This window comes from Calidris pugnax, unplaced genomic scaffold (assembly GCF_001431845.1).
Source record: "Calidris pugnax isolate Ruff unplaced genomic scaffold, ASM143184v1 scaffold352, whole genome shotgun sequence".
Lineage (NCBI taxonomy): Eukaryota > Metazoa > Chordata > Aves > Charadriiformes > Scolopacidae > Calidris > Calidris pugnax.
In genome coordinates, this window is record NW_015091110.1 from 909,130 (window position 1) to 926,810 (window position 17,681).

The 17,681-nt window shown below is 43.3% G+C and overlaps 1 protein-coding gene across 1 annotated transcript in view; it reads left to right on the forward strand.

Moving 5' to 3' along the window:
• The window catches only part of ANTXRL (anthrax toxin receptor-like), a 56,164-nt gene that overhangs the window by 16,086 nt on the left and 22,397 nt on the right, over positions 1–17,681 (forward strand). The window contains exons 6-15 of the mRNA XM_014958088.1: positions 365–444; positions 556–624; positions 827–907; positions 1,010–1,070; positions 6,197–6,295; positions 8,240–8,309; positions 9,098–9,176; positions 12,885–12,980; positions 13,704–13,742; positions 16,822–16,920. Of these exons, the coding sequence (XP_014813574.1) occupies positions 365–444; positions 556–624; positions 827–907; positions 1,010–1,070; positions 6,197–6,295; positions 8,240–8,309; positions 9,098–9,176; positions 12,885–12,980; positions 13,704–13,742; positions 16,822–16,920 (773 nt within the window). The remainder of the gene's footprint in view (positions 1–364; positions 445–555; positions 625–826; positions 908–1,009; positions 1,071–6,196; positions 6,296–8,239; positions 8,310–9,097; positions 9,177–12,884; positions 12,981–13,703; positions 13,743–16,821; positions 16,921–17,681) is intronic.

Sequence of the window (17,681 nt, forward strand, 5' to 3'; positions counted from 1 at the left end):
TCACTGGTAGCTCATCTTGCTCAAGAAGAGTAGGACTGAAGTGTCTGGATGTGATCTCAGTGGGTCCTGTGTTATACTCAGAAGAGAGGAGTATGTGTGTGGACCTTGCTAGAGCAGAAGCTCCTCCTTCAGTGATGCTTGTGACGTGAAGGTGCACAGGTTTTGGCTTATTGCATGCTATTATGCATCTGACCTTCAGTGTGTCTCCAATAAAGTCCGTACAAATGAGGCTGAGGGTCTGGCCTTATGGTTTAGCATTTATTTGTCGGCAAAAAGGAATGCCTCACTTCAGACATCTTTTTTTTTTTTGCATTGCTGACTCCTGTGCCACACGTGTGCAATCTGTTAACTCTCCTCCGTGCAGGAGTTCGGACCGCCAGTGTGATCATTGCTCTGACGGATGGAGAACTGCAAGACGTTCAGTTTTATTATGCAGAACAAGAAGTAAGTCACCTTCACGTTTATCCAAACCAGCCTATGTCAGACGTGTAGGCAGTTATTGCTGGCTCCACTGATTACATGGCTTTGCACTTAATGGCAATTTTTTTTTGGTAGGCCAACAGAGCCAGAAGCTTTGGAGCTATTGTTTATTGTGTTGGAGTGAAAGATTTCAATGAAACTCAGGTAACTTTTCTTGTTTTCTTCTTCTTTTGTTTTTCTGTTCTACTAGTGCACAAGTAACAGCATCAGACGAAGGCATTTATTTAATAACTTGAGGCATAAATCATTTTGTGTCAGTATGATGTCTTTTAGCAAGTATGAAAGGCCCAGTTTTGTTCACTGTAATTTTGTTTTCCTCATGATTTATGATTGTCTTTCTTTGCAGCTGTCAACAATTGCTGACAGCATCGATCATGTTTTTCCAGTTACGGGAGGCTTTTATGCCCTGAGAGGAACCATTGATTCAGTAAGTCGGGTATTCTGAAACCCAGAAAAGGGCACCCTTTCCTGTATTAATAAAGCGTAGATAAAAACGATTGCCAAAAATGCCATTATCTACATCTTTCAGATTCTCAAGAAGTCTTGCATTGAGATCCTGGCGGCTGAACCATCGAGTGTTTGTGCAGGAGGTGAGTTTCCAGGAGGACAATGTGAGAAGGCAAAGGAGTGACACTGATGAAATGTCAGTAGCTCCCTAATGTGGGATGGGAGCTGCAGCCCGTGGATGTGTTAGAGCATCCCCTCGGGCTGTGGCTAAAGCCCTGCCTGCTCCTTCTCACTTGGGGAAAAAAAATTGTGCCAATAAACACGGAGTTGCTGGGGCTGAATGACAGCTTGGGGAGTTGACTGAGGTAGCACCCAGGGAACGGGGGATACTGCTTTTTAAAATATCTGAGAGGAGGAGGAGACAAAAGTGATGCAAAGCCAGGCTGCCAGAGGTGCTTTAGGGTCTGGAGGTGATGTCCTGCAAATTTCTGGAAAGACTGCATTCCTGGGATCTGCTAGGACTCCTGAGCGGCTCCAACAAGACTTTTGCAAAACATTCACAGAAATTTCAGGTTTATTGAACCAGATATAATTAACTGCATAGGCCAAGGTACCTGATGTCATGTCCTGCAAATTTCTGCATTCCTGGGATCTGCTAGGACTTGTGAGCAGATCCAACAAGATTTTTGCAAAACATTCACAGAAATTTCAGGCTTATTGAACCAGATATAATTAACTGCATAGGCCAAGGTACCTGATGTGTTTTCCAAAGTACTAATGTTTTACTTATTGGCAGTGAAGGAGCCATTAGTGTATATGGTAAACGCGAAGAATCCCCAGGGGAGCTGTTGATAATTTCATGCCTTTCATGTCTACTGTATTTAACTTGGATTTGTTCTGGTTTACATTAGCAATTCACTTGCTGTGGTTTTGTCTACTCAAGAGGCTATTGCAGCAGAGTAAGAGTGACACCCTAAGTTTGCTGGAAGGTACAGTTTACAGCATGGTTGTTTAGGTCTGATGTTTACTGTCTTGTGTTCATTTCCTTATACACTGTAAAAATGAGCACATAAAAATAAAATAGCAATGATGCATGAAAGCTGACCTTGAAAACAGATAAAAATAGGAAACTCAAGGAAAATCTAATAAATATCACAGAGAAGAGAAATTGTGCACTCTTCATTTCCACGTGTTGATCACAATATGATCCTGCCCTGAGTATTTCAATTTAAAATGAAATATCCTAGCATGTTTGAACTATTCCTAAATATATAATTGTGGACTAGATGTTTGTGATAAAATCTTGCTTTTAAAAATCTCTTTGTGGAGTTGATTAAAAAACAATTTTAAAGCTTTGACATTTCAAAGCTTTTTTTTTATTTCACAGTAATAAATTATTTCCTTTTTTTTTTTGCTTGCTTATTTTATATCAGGCAATATTTTGTACACCAGCTTATTGCAAGCTTTTCTGCTCACCAAAAAATACATTCAGCTACATGAGATTGTGGGTGTTCCAATAGGAGGGATTTCAGTAGTATTCTTGTCGTTTGGAACAGTGTTAAGAATACTGGAGAGTTGAATTTGAAACCATTTTTCAAATCAGACCAATATAAATCAGGCAGGACCAGTTTCTGTGTATTGCTGTGTACTGCTGATTCAGCAAAATACTGGCACTTATTTCACTTGAATTCTGAAGTTCTTTCTGTCCCCGTTGACAAAGCCATGGCAGCGCTCGCTGGCACGCGGTGAAGTGTGGGGCTGAATCACCAGGGCATGAAGGCTTGGATCATGAATGCTTGAAGCTTTATTTAATAGCAGCAGGGACCTTGACAATAGGAGGAAGGCAAAACTGCAGCTCCAAATGGTGCATTCTGTTCTGGCTGGTTAAATCAATCATCTTTAGCACCAAGAATCAGGCCTGAAATAGCTTTTCTTTTTTTTTTTTTGAGTCTAGTCCTGCAAGCCTTATCTCAAGTGAGCTCCTGCAAGAGATTTTACAGCGTGAGGCTGCAAATATTTACACTTGTGCTTGGCTTTATTATCTATCCCTTGTTATCCCACTTACTTCAACACAGCTGGAGGTTCATCTTTATAGCTTTGTGCAGCTCCTAGGGGGAGTCTCCTGGGATTGAACAGCTCTCTTCGTGGTAGTGTGAATCCAGATCCTGAATCCAGTTCGCTGGACAGTCTGATATAGTTCTACTCTATGTGTAATGTCTTTTTTTTTAACGTACTTGATTTGACTTTAATGTGAAGTAATCTCAGAATTTTAATGTATTTTAAAATTAGGTAATTACTACTGTAGTTTACTGATAAAGTATAGGTAAGATATATAGTCATTGAATCCTATATAAAAAAAATATATATACCTGCATTTAGAGCTGGCTGAATATTAGAGCATAAGGCGTTCTAGAAATGCACCATTCCTTACCTTCTTTTCTAAGATAGGAATTTCATTTAAAAAAGAACAACATGTAATTGAAATTTGCATTTCCAAATGTCGATGGGAAAAATGGTAGGCCTTTTGCAAGAGTGCAGTGTTTTATCACGTCTGGTATGAGATGGCGAGGGCTTTGTGTTGCTCAGTGGAAGCCAGTTGTGATCAGGGCTCAGAGCAGACTGACCCACTCCTGGTGACTGCTCTTGCACCTCATAATTACTGGTGATTACTGGTGATCTCTGCTTCATTACTGGTGATCTCTGCTTCATTACTGGTAATCTTGGCCTCATTTTTGACCTGCCAGAGGTTTAGTAAAACGCTGATGAAACGATTTCCACGTGGTGACAATTCCAGTTGGGGCTCTCTGTGACGAAGCTTTCTGGCATGTCCAGTTACAAATTGATCTGGTCGTGGTGTGACAGCCATCTGATGCTTAATGCTTTTTGACCCTGCCAATTCATCCTCCCCGATGTGGAGCAATATAGTTGGGTCCTTCCTCCTTCCCTCTGATTTAAAGCGACCCAGACGTGCAGCCTGTAAACAGGCTATCAGTGCGGGATCGGAGGTGCCTGGGATCCCGTTTGACAGCATCGTTGCTTTGATTACGCTCACGGTACGCGGATGTGATTGAAAGGTTTTGTTGGCTGTGGCATCCTACTGGCCACATCAACTCCCAGGTGTGGATGCAAGCCGTCAGCTTCTCATCAGAGGCACGGAAGCGAAGCCGACAGCGCAGCCAGCGCACACCAGCTCCAACCTACCATCTCGCTGCCAGCGCCGCCCGGTTATTTCAGCGCTGACCTTTTTCCCTTCGCTGTCTTGTCAAAAGCTACAAGCTACCATCTGACAGTAACTCAGGAAGAAAAGGACGCAGCCAGAGCCAGGGCGCAAAATTAAATGGAATTAGCCATTTCAACAGACCATCATCCCAAACATGTTAATGCTCCGGAGCATCCGAAGGGGCAGGCTTCTCAACAGCAACAACCAACCCCCGTACCAGCTGTTTACATTTCCGTGCAAGTCTGGTATTGAAACTACAGTGTCAGCTTGTGTTGGTGGACAGGTTGCTACCCAGGCAGTCGTTCACGACTGACTGTGCAGGGTGGCAGTGATGGTGAAGAGAAGGGCAGGAGAGGTAAACTGTCTTGACAAGACTAAACTTCTACATGTAGCTTTTACCTTCGATGTTTTGTGTTTAAGGTCTCTTACTTGCTGCATCTTCTTAAAGCCACTGAAATAGCTATCAATTCTGCCTTTTAAGACCAGGGTAGATGGTTGGACTCGATGATCCCAAGGGTCTCTTCCAACCTCAATGATTCTATGATTCTATGACCATTAATTCAGGATGGGGGGAAAGTAATGCAATTGCAATTTTATTTCAACAAGCTACTTTTATAATAAAAAATTAAGAGGGAAAAAAAAAAGAAATGATCATCTTAGCTGGCTGTTCCAGTTGCTGTGGAGTGGGCAAGTCTGGGGTATTGCATGGTCCTGGGCAGGTAGTTCAAGAGGGTGGGCAGAGGGCCAGTTGCCCTCGGGGCTGGCCATGAGTCTCTGCTCTGCTGGCAAAGGAAAGGGATCCTCATCAAGAATAACTCCCAGTGTATCAGCTGGGTTAGATGTGGAATGGCTCAAGGCATGACTCAGACTTAGAGTAACTCCAAATTGTTACTGGAGAAAGAAGCAGCTGAATGGATTTCAGTCCATTTTTGTTTGTTTAAAGAAGTGCCCTTCACCTCCAATGGGAACCAGAAGGTATAATCCTTCCCTTTAAAAAGGAGGACAAATTCTGTTGATGATTTTATGTGTTTGGCTCTTGACGTGCTCAGTGAGGTCTCAAATTTGATCATCTTTCTTCCACAAAAGTGCCAAAGCATGTGTTTCACTTTAATATGCACTCCAGTAGATATTTTCTTTTTCCCCCTCCCAAAATATCTTCTCTGATTCCCGTGTTTCTTGCTGCCCGTGTCAGTTCAGAGCATTGCTCCAAGGGAAAGTTCACAGGAGGAAAACCAGAGCGTGGGTTTTGAGTGTTTGATCATAACTTCTGCATGCCCTTGTCCTATTCACCGGGAGTTGGGTTAGACCTCAATGTAGTGAGAATGTGTTTTTGGCAAGAATATACTGTTTGTACGGAAAAGTTAAAGTGCTCCACATCCTCATGCTAGCTTGCCTTGCAGTAACTTGATAGTGAAGAGCTGGCAAACTCAGCTGAATATGTATTTCGGCCACCTTTTGGGGCTCGTGTAGCATTATCCAATAACAACTCCTTCCTCCAAAGCACACAAATAACATGGCAATACATCACATGAAATGTTATCAGAAGCCAGATCTCATATCACTAAAAATAAAGTATGGCTCCCCTCAACCTATCGACATAGGACAATATCGCCTCACTAGGGGACTGTCTCATTGTGGAGAAAGGAGGCAGGACTGGTGCTTATGGCTAGGGAAGGTGTCTGGCCCAAAAGCCATGGAGGAACCATAAGATGACATCACCCTTGTCAGGATCACAGTATTGAGGGTCAACTGGGTGTGTGTTGGAAGACCCTAGAGATGAGTGTTGCTCTGTGAACACTCTGGCACTCTTGGCCATTGCTGCTGAATATTGAGCATCAGTGTGACTGTTTTGGTGCGCCTAGAGATGAGTGTTGCTCTGTGAAGCACCAATGCCACTATGGCACTCTTGGCCATTGCTGCTGAATATTGAGCATCAGTGTGACTGTTTTGGTGCAGACGACAGCCATTGTCATGTTGTACTTCAGATCATTCTGGAAAGAAATGCTGTATTTGAGCTGTTTTTCACAACTTTCCTGTTTTCATTTACAGAATCCTTTCAAGTTGTGGTAAGAGGCAACGGCTTTTATCATGCAAGAAATATCGACCAGGTGCTCTGCAGCTTCAAGCTCAATGACAGCCTTACTATCAGTAAGTGTCCAGGCTAATGGATTCCGGTGTCCCCTGTGGCTGTGTCACCTCACAGGGGACAGGTGACAGGTCCCACCTCACGTCTGTGTTGGGGGAATCCTGGCAGTGGATGTGGGGGGAGCTGGGCAGGGATCTATACATAACAGAAGCTTGAAATTTATCCTTATTCAAAGCCTGTGACCTGTGGGCATTACGTGGGGCATGCTGCTGTTCCCCCCTGAATTTCAGTGTCATTGCAAGGATGCAGGTAGGTGATTAGGTTTTAAGAGGGAGAAATAAAATTGCTCCCAAATCCCATGTTCACCACCAGTAAAAAAAAAATAATGCTATCTCAGGCCCCTGGTGGGGTCTTCAGACTATTTGTTCCCCAATTCAGGAGACACTCACCATAAAGCAGAGCCCTCCCAGGCCTGCTCCATTCCTGACACCCGTTGTTGGTCTCATCACAGAGAGTGTGTAGGGTGGAAACTCCCTGTCATCACTGTGCTAAACGGGGTCTTTTGTTTGCTGTCTCAGCAGCGGGGCAAAGGACTGAATGGCCAAAAAAGATTGAGTGTCCCATTTCTCAGCAGTCTTCTCTTATTCCCGAGGAGCAGTGTATGTCTGGCAGGGTGAAGCACAGCGCTGGAGGGGGGGAAGCTTTGCTCCTTTTCAGTATGTGCTGCCCTTGTTGGCTGAGCACAGTAGAGGCTTTTATATCCTGTGGCAGTCAGACTGGTGCCTTCCCTGGCACTGAATTCACTTACAAGAGGGAGCACATGAATTGCTCCTTCATTTCCCATCCTAGTTGCCTACGTGGAGGCTGCATTAAATAAACTCTGGTGGTCTCGCTCTCGTTCTACTTACAGATGCCCTTTGCTAGGGGTTTGTTTCGTGTGGTTTACCAGGTAGACAGACTTTTGGGATTTTTTTTCTTCCTTCTCTCTTATGCACTGGCACCTTGACTGGACTTCACACAGTGAGTGCTGCTCTGGGCTGGATGTATGCCCTAATTCCACATCTCCTCCATGCTGTGTTCTCCTTGGGTTAGGTCTGCAACTCTGATCTATGCTGGCTGGCTTTTTTCCCCTCCATCTGTTTTAACATACCACTCCTCACATGTTTTAACATACCACTAGAATTTTCATGGCGTCATCTCTGCCAAAGCAGGGAAGTGAACTTTGTCTTCAAGTGTGCTTGGGTGGGTGAAGGCAGAAGGAATACCTCTCACACCTGTTGTTACTCAAGTTGTTTGGGTTTTTTTCCTAGGTAGAAAGAGTAATCAAGTCTCTAAGGTTTAAATAAGCTGGCTGCACCTATAAACACAGACTGTTTCTGGATGATGCTGCCACAAAGGAAAGGTTGGGGACAGGAAAAGCAGCACCTTGTGCAGGACAGGTCCTCACAACAATCAAAGTTGTGGTCCCCCTTTACCTGTCTCTCTTATATGACCAATATGACCAACCAAATTTTTTTTTTTTTTTTTCCCCTCCAATCTCTGTCCCCTTCAGTTCCACCCCATCTCTTTTATTACTTTTCACTGGCCTCAAACAGTGCAGCCTCAGCTTCTCCCGTGTGTGTTTTTCAAAGTGGGTAGGCAAAAACTGAACCCTGCACCTTTGATCCCCTGAGTAAGTTGCGGGTTCAGAGTAGAGTTTGCACTCACTTGTCAGATAGACAAGATGACTATTGCTCAAAGCTGGCTTCCAAATGGCTGCTCGCTGCTGTCAGGAACAGAGAAGGACTTCCATTTCTTAGCTGTGGTATCTCTAGCCTGATAACATATAGGCATCAACAAGAAGGGTCATCCTAGTACTTGGCTTTGTAATAAGTACCATTGGGAAATACTGGTACATGCTGAATTGATCTGTAACTCTCATTGGTGTCAACTCTTCTCCAGGGGGTGGCCTGCTTGGGGTAATTTCTCTTTTTTCCTCTGTAACAGTTATATTAATTTCTTTTCAGATGAAAAGCCAACCCTCGTCCACGATACTTACCTACTTTGTCCTGCCCCAGTGATAGAAGATGCTGGGCAGTAAGTATTGCTTTCCAGCACGTGTTAAGAGAGAGGGGACTTCTGGATGAGGATGTCTAAGCTAAGAGCTCAGAATTTTGCCCAAAGTGCCAAGCTAATAAATTTGTGTGTGTGTGTGGCAGGATTACCTCCTTCCACTTTGTGCCAAATCCTTTCCTAGCATAAGCCAGCACAGCCCTGTTCAATGTTGGGTCTTTAGCACAACTTAATCAAAGGCCTTATTGGACCAAAGTTGTTTGGTGGGGTTTTTGTGGGATTTTTTGTTTGTTTGTTTTTTCCTCAGACCCTTTCTCTGATATTGGAGTATGGATAGGGTCGGATTGTTCTCTAATTTCATTGTCATTTGGGTGTTTTTACCCCTTGACCTCACTACAAGTATTCTGGATTATGTTGGATATAAAAGAAAACATATTCTGGCTCTTCAAGCTGCCGAAGGGGTTAAAAAAAAAAAAAGCCTTACATTTTCTTGTGCTATCTAAGGTAGTATTGCAGATGTCTGAGACTATTTTATGACTCACTGTCCTAGTGCCCTTTGCCCCAGGTGGGATGGTGGTTTTTTTAATAAAGACCATATGCCCCAACTCAATTAAGCCAACATAAAAGGGTAGCTCCTGGGTAAGTGGAGAGACAAATGCAGGTAAGCACCTGGAGCCATGTAAATGCTTTGACTCAGCAGGGCATGTTATCCATGCGTGTTCATGAGCCAATGGCTCAAACACAGCCAGAATAAAAGGAACAATGGGTATAAAGATGACACTAAAAATAAGTGTATCTGTTTTGTGCTTTAGGGTGGTTTTCCTACAAGTCAGCATGAACAACGGGCTAACGTTCGTCTCCAGCTCTGTCAGCATCACCAGCACACAGTGTGTAAGTAATTGCAATGGGGCTTGACAGAGAAACCCTAAGATCTTAGAAAGAGACAGTGGCTCTTCAGGCAAAGCCCTCCCTGAGTGAGCCTGAGCTCTCTGCAGCTTCTGCATCACAGTTATTGGTGGAATCCCAGCAGCTGTTTGAAAAATAACCAGGGCTAGTTTAGATTTCATCATCCTCGATGATGCACAGATCATGATAAATTTACTGCATAAAAAATTATAACAAAAAGCACCCTGCCCATTCCCATCCCAGGAAAGAGAGATCCTCAAAGCTGTGAAAGGAAATCTGGGAAAATGAGGGAAGGATCATCATGAAGCAACACCCTGTGGAGCTTTGGGATCCCTTGTGGGATCTGGGGTGAAAGGTGCAACTGCCAGGACTTGAATCTGGAAAGGCCACAGCACAAAGGTCCTCTAAACTTACATGATTATGGTTTTGGTTGGAGCTTACAGCATTTGTTCTTGGACCCCCAGAATTTGCTTTTCTAGTTCAGGATTCCCTAAGGTGTTTTTACAGTTTTAGTGACAGGAGCCAGTTTGTTTTCTCTGGATGTCACGGGAGATGACCAGAAAGAGAGAGCAGCTTCAGATCCCGGGATGAGCTTCTTGATAAAATGTTGCTGCTCAGCCTAGTGAAGGGAGAATGTGCTGCTGCTGGACAGCAATGGTTGTGATAGGAGCATCTCCTGGTCAAAAAGGCCACCTATACTTAGGTGGAACATCAGGAACCAACAGCTAGAAGTGATCCTTTAGCAAAATTTGATTTTTAGAAGCAGCTGACTATTAGATAAGCAGTTGTAGTCTTTGCCTTGGACCCTTTAGCAAAATCTGATTTTAGAAGCAGCTGACTGTTAGATAAGCAGTTGTAGTCTTTGCCTTGGAGTAAAAATGGGCAACCCATAGCTGGTGAAAGCAAGTACAGTAGTTAAAGATTTGGCCTCATGCTTGTGGATGAATTAAAGTTTGCTGAAGTACCTGAGAGCAAACGCTTTGTATCAAAGTTGAGCTTTATTGTTATTTGTGTCAAAAGGACTTTTATAGCCTACGCCAAATGCTGTCATATTGGTTTGTAATCATTGTTGGCCTTTTTGACAGCTGCACAGCAGAAGGGGAGGAAGGAAGACAGAGGCAGTGACTGGAACTTGCAAATCTCATTTTCTGATATTTTCAGCAATGAAGCTGGGGAATCTCACACCAGATTGCCGGAGCAGTCTAGAGTGTGGAGACTCAGAATTTAACAGAGGTGTTTGCTGCTTCACCTGATTATTTTTATTTTTCCAAAAATTTTTCCAAATTTTCTACACTGAAGACTGATATGTTCACATTTTATTCCCTTCTTCTACCTCGGCTATGATAAAACCTTTTGAGTCTGCAATGAAACACAAGTGCTAACTGGTGCATTTAGTTACCCATATGTAATTCATTTCTGATGAGGACTGAAGTCTCAGCCCTAGCTGGGATTCCTGCAGGCCAGAGCACGGATGGAGGAAGCTTTCCTCTCAGTAGCCTTAGGATAAAGAGAGGAATCCAATCTGCAGTCCTGTCAATCTGACAGTTTTTGACCAGCCTCTTGCAGATTGGATGTGAAGGAGGCAGGGAGCCTGATTCTCAGCTGGTACAAGAAAAGACTCTCACTCCGGTTACACCCCGTAAGCGAGGAGGTTGGCAGTTCAGTTTCCAACTTTGTCTTAATTCCATGCGTTTCACTCTTCTCGTTTTAGAGACTCCCTCCATTTCCTTTCCTCTCCCGTTTCCTTTTCTGTGGGTGGCAGTCAGCTGGCCTGCTCAGCTCTCCTCCCCAGCTGGCCCTTCTGTCCTTTTGCTACAGTAAGTATCTTCTCTTTGCTTTACTCCTAAAGCCTCTGTGGGATCCCTGTGCTTATTTCTCTTCAGCTGCATGAAGTCTGCTATTTCCTTTTCGAAACCCAGCTTCACTATAAAGCTTTGTATATTTAATCATTAAAAGAGGACTCTTTAGCTTCTTGTTGCCAGCAGCTCCTTGAGCTGCCACTGGCAAATGTCTGAGCAATTTATATGAGCCCTTAGGATGGGAAAAGCAATGCCTGGGAACAAAAGCTAAAAAAACAAGGAGGTAATGTGTGTTTGGAGTAACAGTAGCAGTGGTATGTGCATCTGTGGCTCATGCACTGCGTTGCTACTGTGCTTGGATTTGTTTTTCAGGCGTGCAGCGATACCTCTTAAAGTTGTGCTTGACTTTTATTCATCCATTTCTCAGCAAACTGACTTCAACTGGGAATTCATGCCCCTCAAGTGTCCGCTTTCCAGATGCGTTAGCCCTACGTGGGGCCATGGAAGGGCCAGAGATGGGGGGGCTGCAGCCCTGAACTGCAGCTGCATAGTGTGTCTTCTAATAGGACTCCTTTGAGCAGGGGCTCTGGCACACATTGCAGCACTCCCCTTGGCTTTCTTCTGCTCCCTGACTAAATGAATGAGGTGAGCTAAATAGCATGTCCCAGAACAAGTCAGTTTGTTGCATCTATAACAAGAAGCCACAGACCAGTGGAGGGATGGTGGTGGCACGACATCCCTCATGGGAATATGGGATACTGGGCTACCTGCCTAAAAGCACGGAGTGGGAGCCATGGTTTTGTTAGTCCCATCTTGAACATGTCAGTCCTGACAGCTCTAAGATTTGCCCTGAGAAAGAACTAGGTACCACCCAAGTCAGCCATTTGGGACCTCACCCAGGCTTTGCAAAACTCTTACCACCTGGTACTTTATTTTCCACCCTCAGCCTTTTTATTTTCTGAGGGGAAAACAAACCCACCTGGAACAGTGAAGGGACCTCCTGTTGTAAAAGGGGCTAAGCATCAGTTTCAGGTGTCGTGGGCATTCAGCAAGTAGTTTCAGATTTAATAAGGTGAATCTCATGGACTTTATCCTCAATAAATCTTCTTTGGAACTTCTTTTTTTCAATTTATCCAATGACCTGTCCTTCTTTGAAAATCTCTTACAGCTTCCTCTCTAGCCAGCTTCTGTTCCCTCAGCCTGATTCACAGATATTCCTTCAAGCACTTTTTACATCTTCCTAGTCCCAGGCTGTCCTCCATTTTGCTGCCAGGTTTTGCCTGTTCCCTGGTACCACAAGTTGCTGGTGAATTGAACCTCTTCTCAAACTCAAAATCTACTTTTTTTTTTTTTTTAATTCTAGTCCTTTTGAAGAAAATTTAACTTCTATTTTGAATATAGACCTTTAGCTACCTGGCCCCACAGTCCCACCATTCTCTGCAGAGTAATAGATGGAATATAAGAATCAGGAATGGATAAGATCATGATTACAGCATGTCATTAAAAACAGTCCAACCAGCCTCAGGAAGATTACCAAGAACCAGCAGCACTGAGGGCTAGTTTGCATAAGCCACAGGCTGGGGTTGTGTGTGCAGTTTGAGTCGAGAGGCAGTTTGGGCAGACTAAGAATGTAAGAATGCCATAAACATACATAAATTATGCATATACACACCACAAACAGGAGGTGCACCCCTGAATCGTGACTTCGCTTATGGATTTGTCACACTCAATACTGAAGTGACCCTAATGAAAACAGTGATTGACTGCACGATCTACCTGAGACCTTGCAGTGAGGGAAACCTGGCTCACTCTGCCAGGTCTCATTGTGTAACTTCAGGGCTCCTGCCTTGTTGGTGACACGCAGAAAACTCAGAAGTAATCATCTTGTTTGCAGCTGACTGGGACCATCCTTTTCATCGCTCTCCTGATTCTCTTCCTGCTGCTGGCTCTGGCTCTCCTTTGGTGGTTCTGGCCCCTTTGCTGCACAGTGGTAAGTACAGGGCTTTATTATTTTGACTTGGTTTCATCTCTTCTCTGTGAAAGCAGAGTGTTGAAGTGGGTGGTTAACTTTGAGAAAAACGCTGCCGGGTTTGTAAGGCCCTAATTCAACACATTGTTTTAAGTCCTTGTTGAAATCACTCTGGTCTGTTGTTTTTGAATATTGCGAGGCCTATGTGATTTTGACACTGACTGAGAAGTTTGAGTGAGCTTGTGGACACGGCCCAAGTCTCTGTAGGGATCAAGACCTCCTTAGTATGAGATTTGAAACCTGCTGCAGAGAAGTGCTATGGAACTGACTTACTAATATTGGCATAGAGGCAAGAGTTAGGCTCTTTTTTTTTCTTTTTTCTTTGTTTTTTTTGGTTTGTTGTTTTTTTTTCATTGGACCTGCAGATTCTGAGTGAATATTACCAAGCACTAGCTTGGTAATTGCATGACATTAAGGCAGAACTGCCATGATACAGAGCTGTATTACGAATTACTTAACAAGGTACTTGACTAATTGGATAGCTGAATGTGATGGATTTAGCTTCTCATCCGCATTTATTTTCCTTCTGCTGAAAAGCAGTGGGACTAATGATGGGACTGAATATGGGTGAATAGATCAGGGCAACCTTTTTGTGATGGGAGCAGAGAAGCAGCGAGGGCATGGCATAGAGATGGATGAACCCTACCATGAACTCAGATTTCTCCCATTGTTTATATGTTCCAGGTGATCAAGGAGCCACCGCCTCCACCACCTCCGGAGCCTGTGAGTATGTTATTTTTGAGCTGTTGCACTGTCTGCAGCTGCTGTAGTGTGTTGTGCTGCCCAGGAATGTCAGCCCTGTAGGCGTCTTAATGGCACCTTGAAGGCTGTGAGAGGAAGTCTTTTGGGTCAGGACAGTTATTTCTGCCCTCTGGCCTTTTTTTTTTTAATATACGTACTGCAAGATTATTTCAGTCCGCAGAGAAAATAGTTGCATAACTCAGAAGTCCACAGACCTATGGGATTTTATTCCTTCTGCTGAGCATCAAACAGGTGTGTAAGCAAATCTTGGCTTCTCAAGCTGTGCTGAAAGCTCTCTGTCCTCCAGTAAAATTGCTGTTGCTCTCAGCAGGAGTTTAGCCCAGACTGGCAGTAAGGAACAAAGTCTGGCAGCTGGAAGAAAGGATAGAGAAGGCCCCATTCTTGTGTCTTTGCTACAGAAAAGGGAGGCAAGAGCCTGCCCTGGCTGTGGTTCTGCTGCAGTGTGACCTTTGGAAGGACATTTGGCCTTTCTCCATTTAGGCTGGGAGCTGTTTGAGGCAGGGATGTATTTTGCTCTTTTTGGGACAGTAACACACTGACCCTGACCTCAGCTTAGTTTCACTGTACTAATTTTGTGAAAATAAGAGGAATAAATAAAAGTACCTCCAGGGAAAACTCATGCCTGCCTTTATTTCTTTCCTAGGCATAGACAGTTAAATGATGGAAAAATACTTGCCTAACCCACAAGAGAAGCTTACAGTTTGCTGCTAACTCACTGTAACTTGGCATGAATATCAGGAGGCAACCACAGCTGCTGTTTTGAGGTTGCCAGAGGCCACCATTACTGTGGATGTGATCCTGTTGCTTGTCCTGGGCAGCAGCAGCACTGTGACAATTTAACGTTAGAACAGGCACCGAAAATCGTGCTGGTTTTAGGGTGATTAGTGTTATCATGAAGCACTGGGTTGCAGCCGTGCGGTGCTGGAAGGAGGTTTCAGAGAGCCTCACACCCCTGCAGCAGAGTTCCCAGATGCTTTGCGATTATTCTGACCAGCAGAGATTTTTCAATGCAATTAAAAGAGACTGTGAGCTGACGTAAGCCTCCAGGAATAACACAGAATACAGATGGTATCCATCCCTTTATTTGGCCTTGTCTTTATCCATACTGGATAGTTGTTTCGTTATACTTAGCCTCCCTAGCTATGGTGACCTGCCCTTTAGCTCACAATCTGTTCTTGCTGCTATCTAAAACTCGTTCTAGAGTGCAAGCATTATATGTCCATTACTTTAAAAAATGTTAGTGGTAGCCGTTGGTGTTGCTTAGCTGTGTGTTCAGCGTAAGGGATATTGGGTATAAATCTTTTTATCAGCTGGAAAAGTGTGAGCCATCATGATTAACTGTGTCTTGCTGCTGTCAGACGTGCCAGCAATTAAGGGTTGTTAGATGTGAAGTCTTGAAATCTGTGTTACGTTGCATGGAAGAGGCAGGAGGTTTTAAATAGTACTCCAAGTTCACAATGAAATCAGATATAAATGAATTTACACAGCTGATGTAGGTCACTGGGTACTGTTTTCGATGTGGCATGAAATTCAATAGAACTTGTTTGTGTATTTGTTATACTCTTAAAAAACAAACAAAACCAAATTCTAAACAACAAAACCCAACACCAAACCACAGTGGTTTGTATATTTATTTCCCTGACTTGGGTTAAAAAAACCCTCAAAAACAATATAAAAAAATAACAAAAAAACCTAACCAAAACAAAAACTCACCACTCCTTACTAGTTAATGAAAATGTCAACTCTAGTCTTGCCTGGCCACACTGAAGAATTTTTTGGAGGAACTAACCCATGAACCATGGCTGAGAGATCAGATGTCACTGAATGGAAATACCTTCCTCCAAGGTGTACTCTAAGAGTTAAATATGAAAAAAAATAAAATAATAATAATAAAGGCATGTTTTCTAAAAACTGTTGCTGGCTTTTGGAATCTCAATTCCATTTACATTCCAGTTGAAACACGTAGGGTGATTTTGAGAAGATGTCACCTAGTAATCTGACAATAATTTGTGTCTATCCCTAGTGTTTGGATTTCACTTGTTTTATTTAATTTATTATTTTTTTTGTGAAAGCTAAGTCCAGGCAGTGTATCTAGAAATGTACTTGTAGGGATGAAAATTAACAGAGAGCACTGTGTGTGGGCAGCCCAAGAGCAGCATGCACATCTGTATATCAGCATGAGGTGTGGTTATTTGTCTATATATTAGAATGCAAGGAATGGAAATGGTATTGTAGGAGGCTTGTTGGGCTCTTTCCTACATCACATATGTTCTTGGGGAGTGTCATGGTGTGATTTTCAGCTGCCTCGACCCAGTGTAATGATGGGGACTCTGAGAAATCCCAGTGACTTTTATTTGCTCAAGGTGACAGACCTGGAGGTGTGCCCCGGGGTTATCAAACCAGAAACATTTGCTGGCTTTTAGTTAAGTAAGAACAGAACGATGAACCTGAAGAAAAGCCCTGATTCAGACTCTAACCTTTATAATTGCAGGTCAAACACTCTGAATCTGAGGTTCCTGATGATTTGGAGATGCTCCAGTCTGAGTCCTGGTTCCAAACTGTGCAGCTTGAGCCAGACTCTACAAAGAATCAAGCAGCGTAGAATAACTGGTTACAGCTGCCATCAGAAAAGGGTCTGATGCACATGTTTAAAAAAACTCATAGTGGTAGCTCTTTTCCCTGTTAGGTGACATTAAGTTCTAAAAGCGTGATTAAGAAATGATTTCTTTGGGCTAACTGATTGCTGCAAGCCAGTATAATGTACAATTCATCTCCACTTTGCCTTCCTTTACAAGTCAGTTGTGATTTTGAAGCTCAATGCGTATTTGACTAAATAGAAGCTGCCTGGAGAGAGGAATAAGCAGCCCTCTTTGGCTTCCCTAGTTAAAATTGCAGCTGCAGAGACAAGAGACTTCTGTTTTTGTCAGCAAATAAGTCTAACATGCAAAGCCAGATATCCAAGGCTTGGACCATAGGATGTTCATTTGTTTTCCATAGTTTATGTGAGAACAGCAGTAATATCTCCCTGTCTTTCCCACAGGAATCAGATGATGAAGATGGATTGCCAAAGAAAAAGTGGCCAACTGTGGACGCATCTTATTACGGAGGTCGAGGTGTTGGTGGGATTAAGAGGATGGAGGTATTTGGATTGTTCTTTTGTGTTGTCAAAATCAGCACATTTAATTATAAATCATAGCGATATGGTTTTTATGTGATTTTTAAAATGCTACCTTTGCTGGACTAGAGACTGGGATTTAATTAGGGCTTGTCCACCTGATTGCACCTGCTGTCCAAGTAGCAGACATCAAGCTGCCATCGTTCGCATGAATAATTGAATGAATCTAGCATGATGAGCCAGAGAGAAAAAATTGCAGGTTAAGAGATGAGATAAGCACCAAAAGAAGTTTTAATTTACTGAAAAAAAATGGCAGGTTAAGAAATGGGATAAGCACCAAAAGAAGTTTTAATTTACTGAATCAAACCCTTCAGCGCAGTTGGGTCCAGTTCTCTTGTCTCAGGCAGAGTTACACTGGTTCTGAGTATTTGAGGGTGCCATCTACACTGCCCTTGCAAGTCTGCAGGTTGAGCATTGCATCTTAATATCCTTAACCCCTTTCCTTGGGAGAATGTTATCCTTGGGCCTGAATAACCCTATGGATCATATATTGCCCCTAAATGCAGGATCACATTTCCATTTGCAGTAAGAAATACAACCAAATCAGAATTTCAGCTAGAAATAAGTAGTGTATAGTATGTGAAGATAAAGTTACTGATCTCTCTTTTGTGACTGTGCCAGGTGCCTTTGGAAGAGCTGCCAATTTTGAGGGCTGGTGCTCTTAAAGCATCCACGTACTATGAAGTCCTACCACACCTTTCATTACTGCAGGGTGCAAAGGGTAG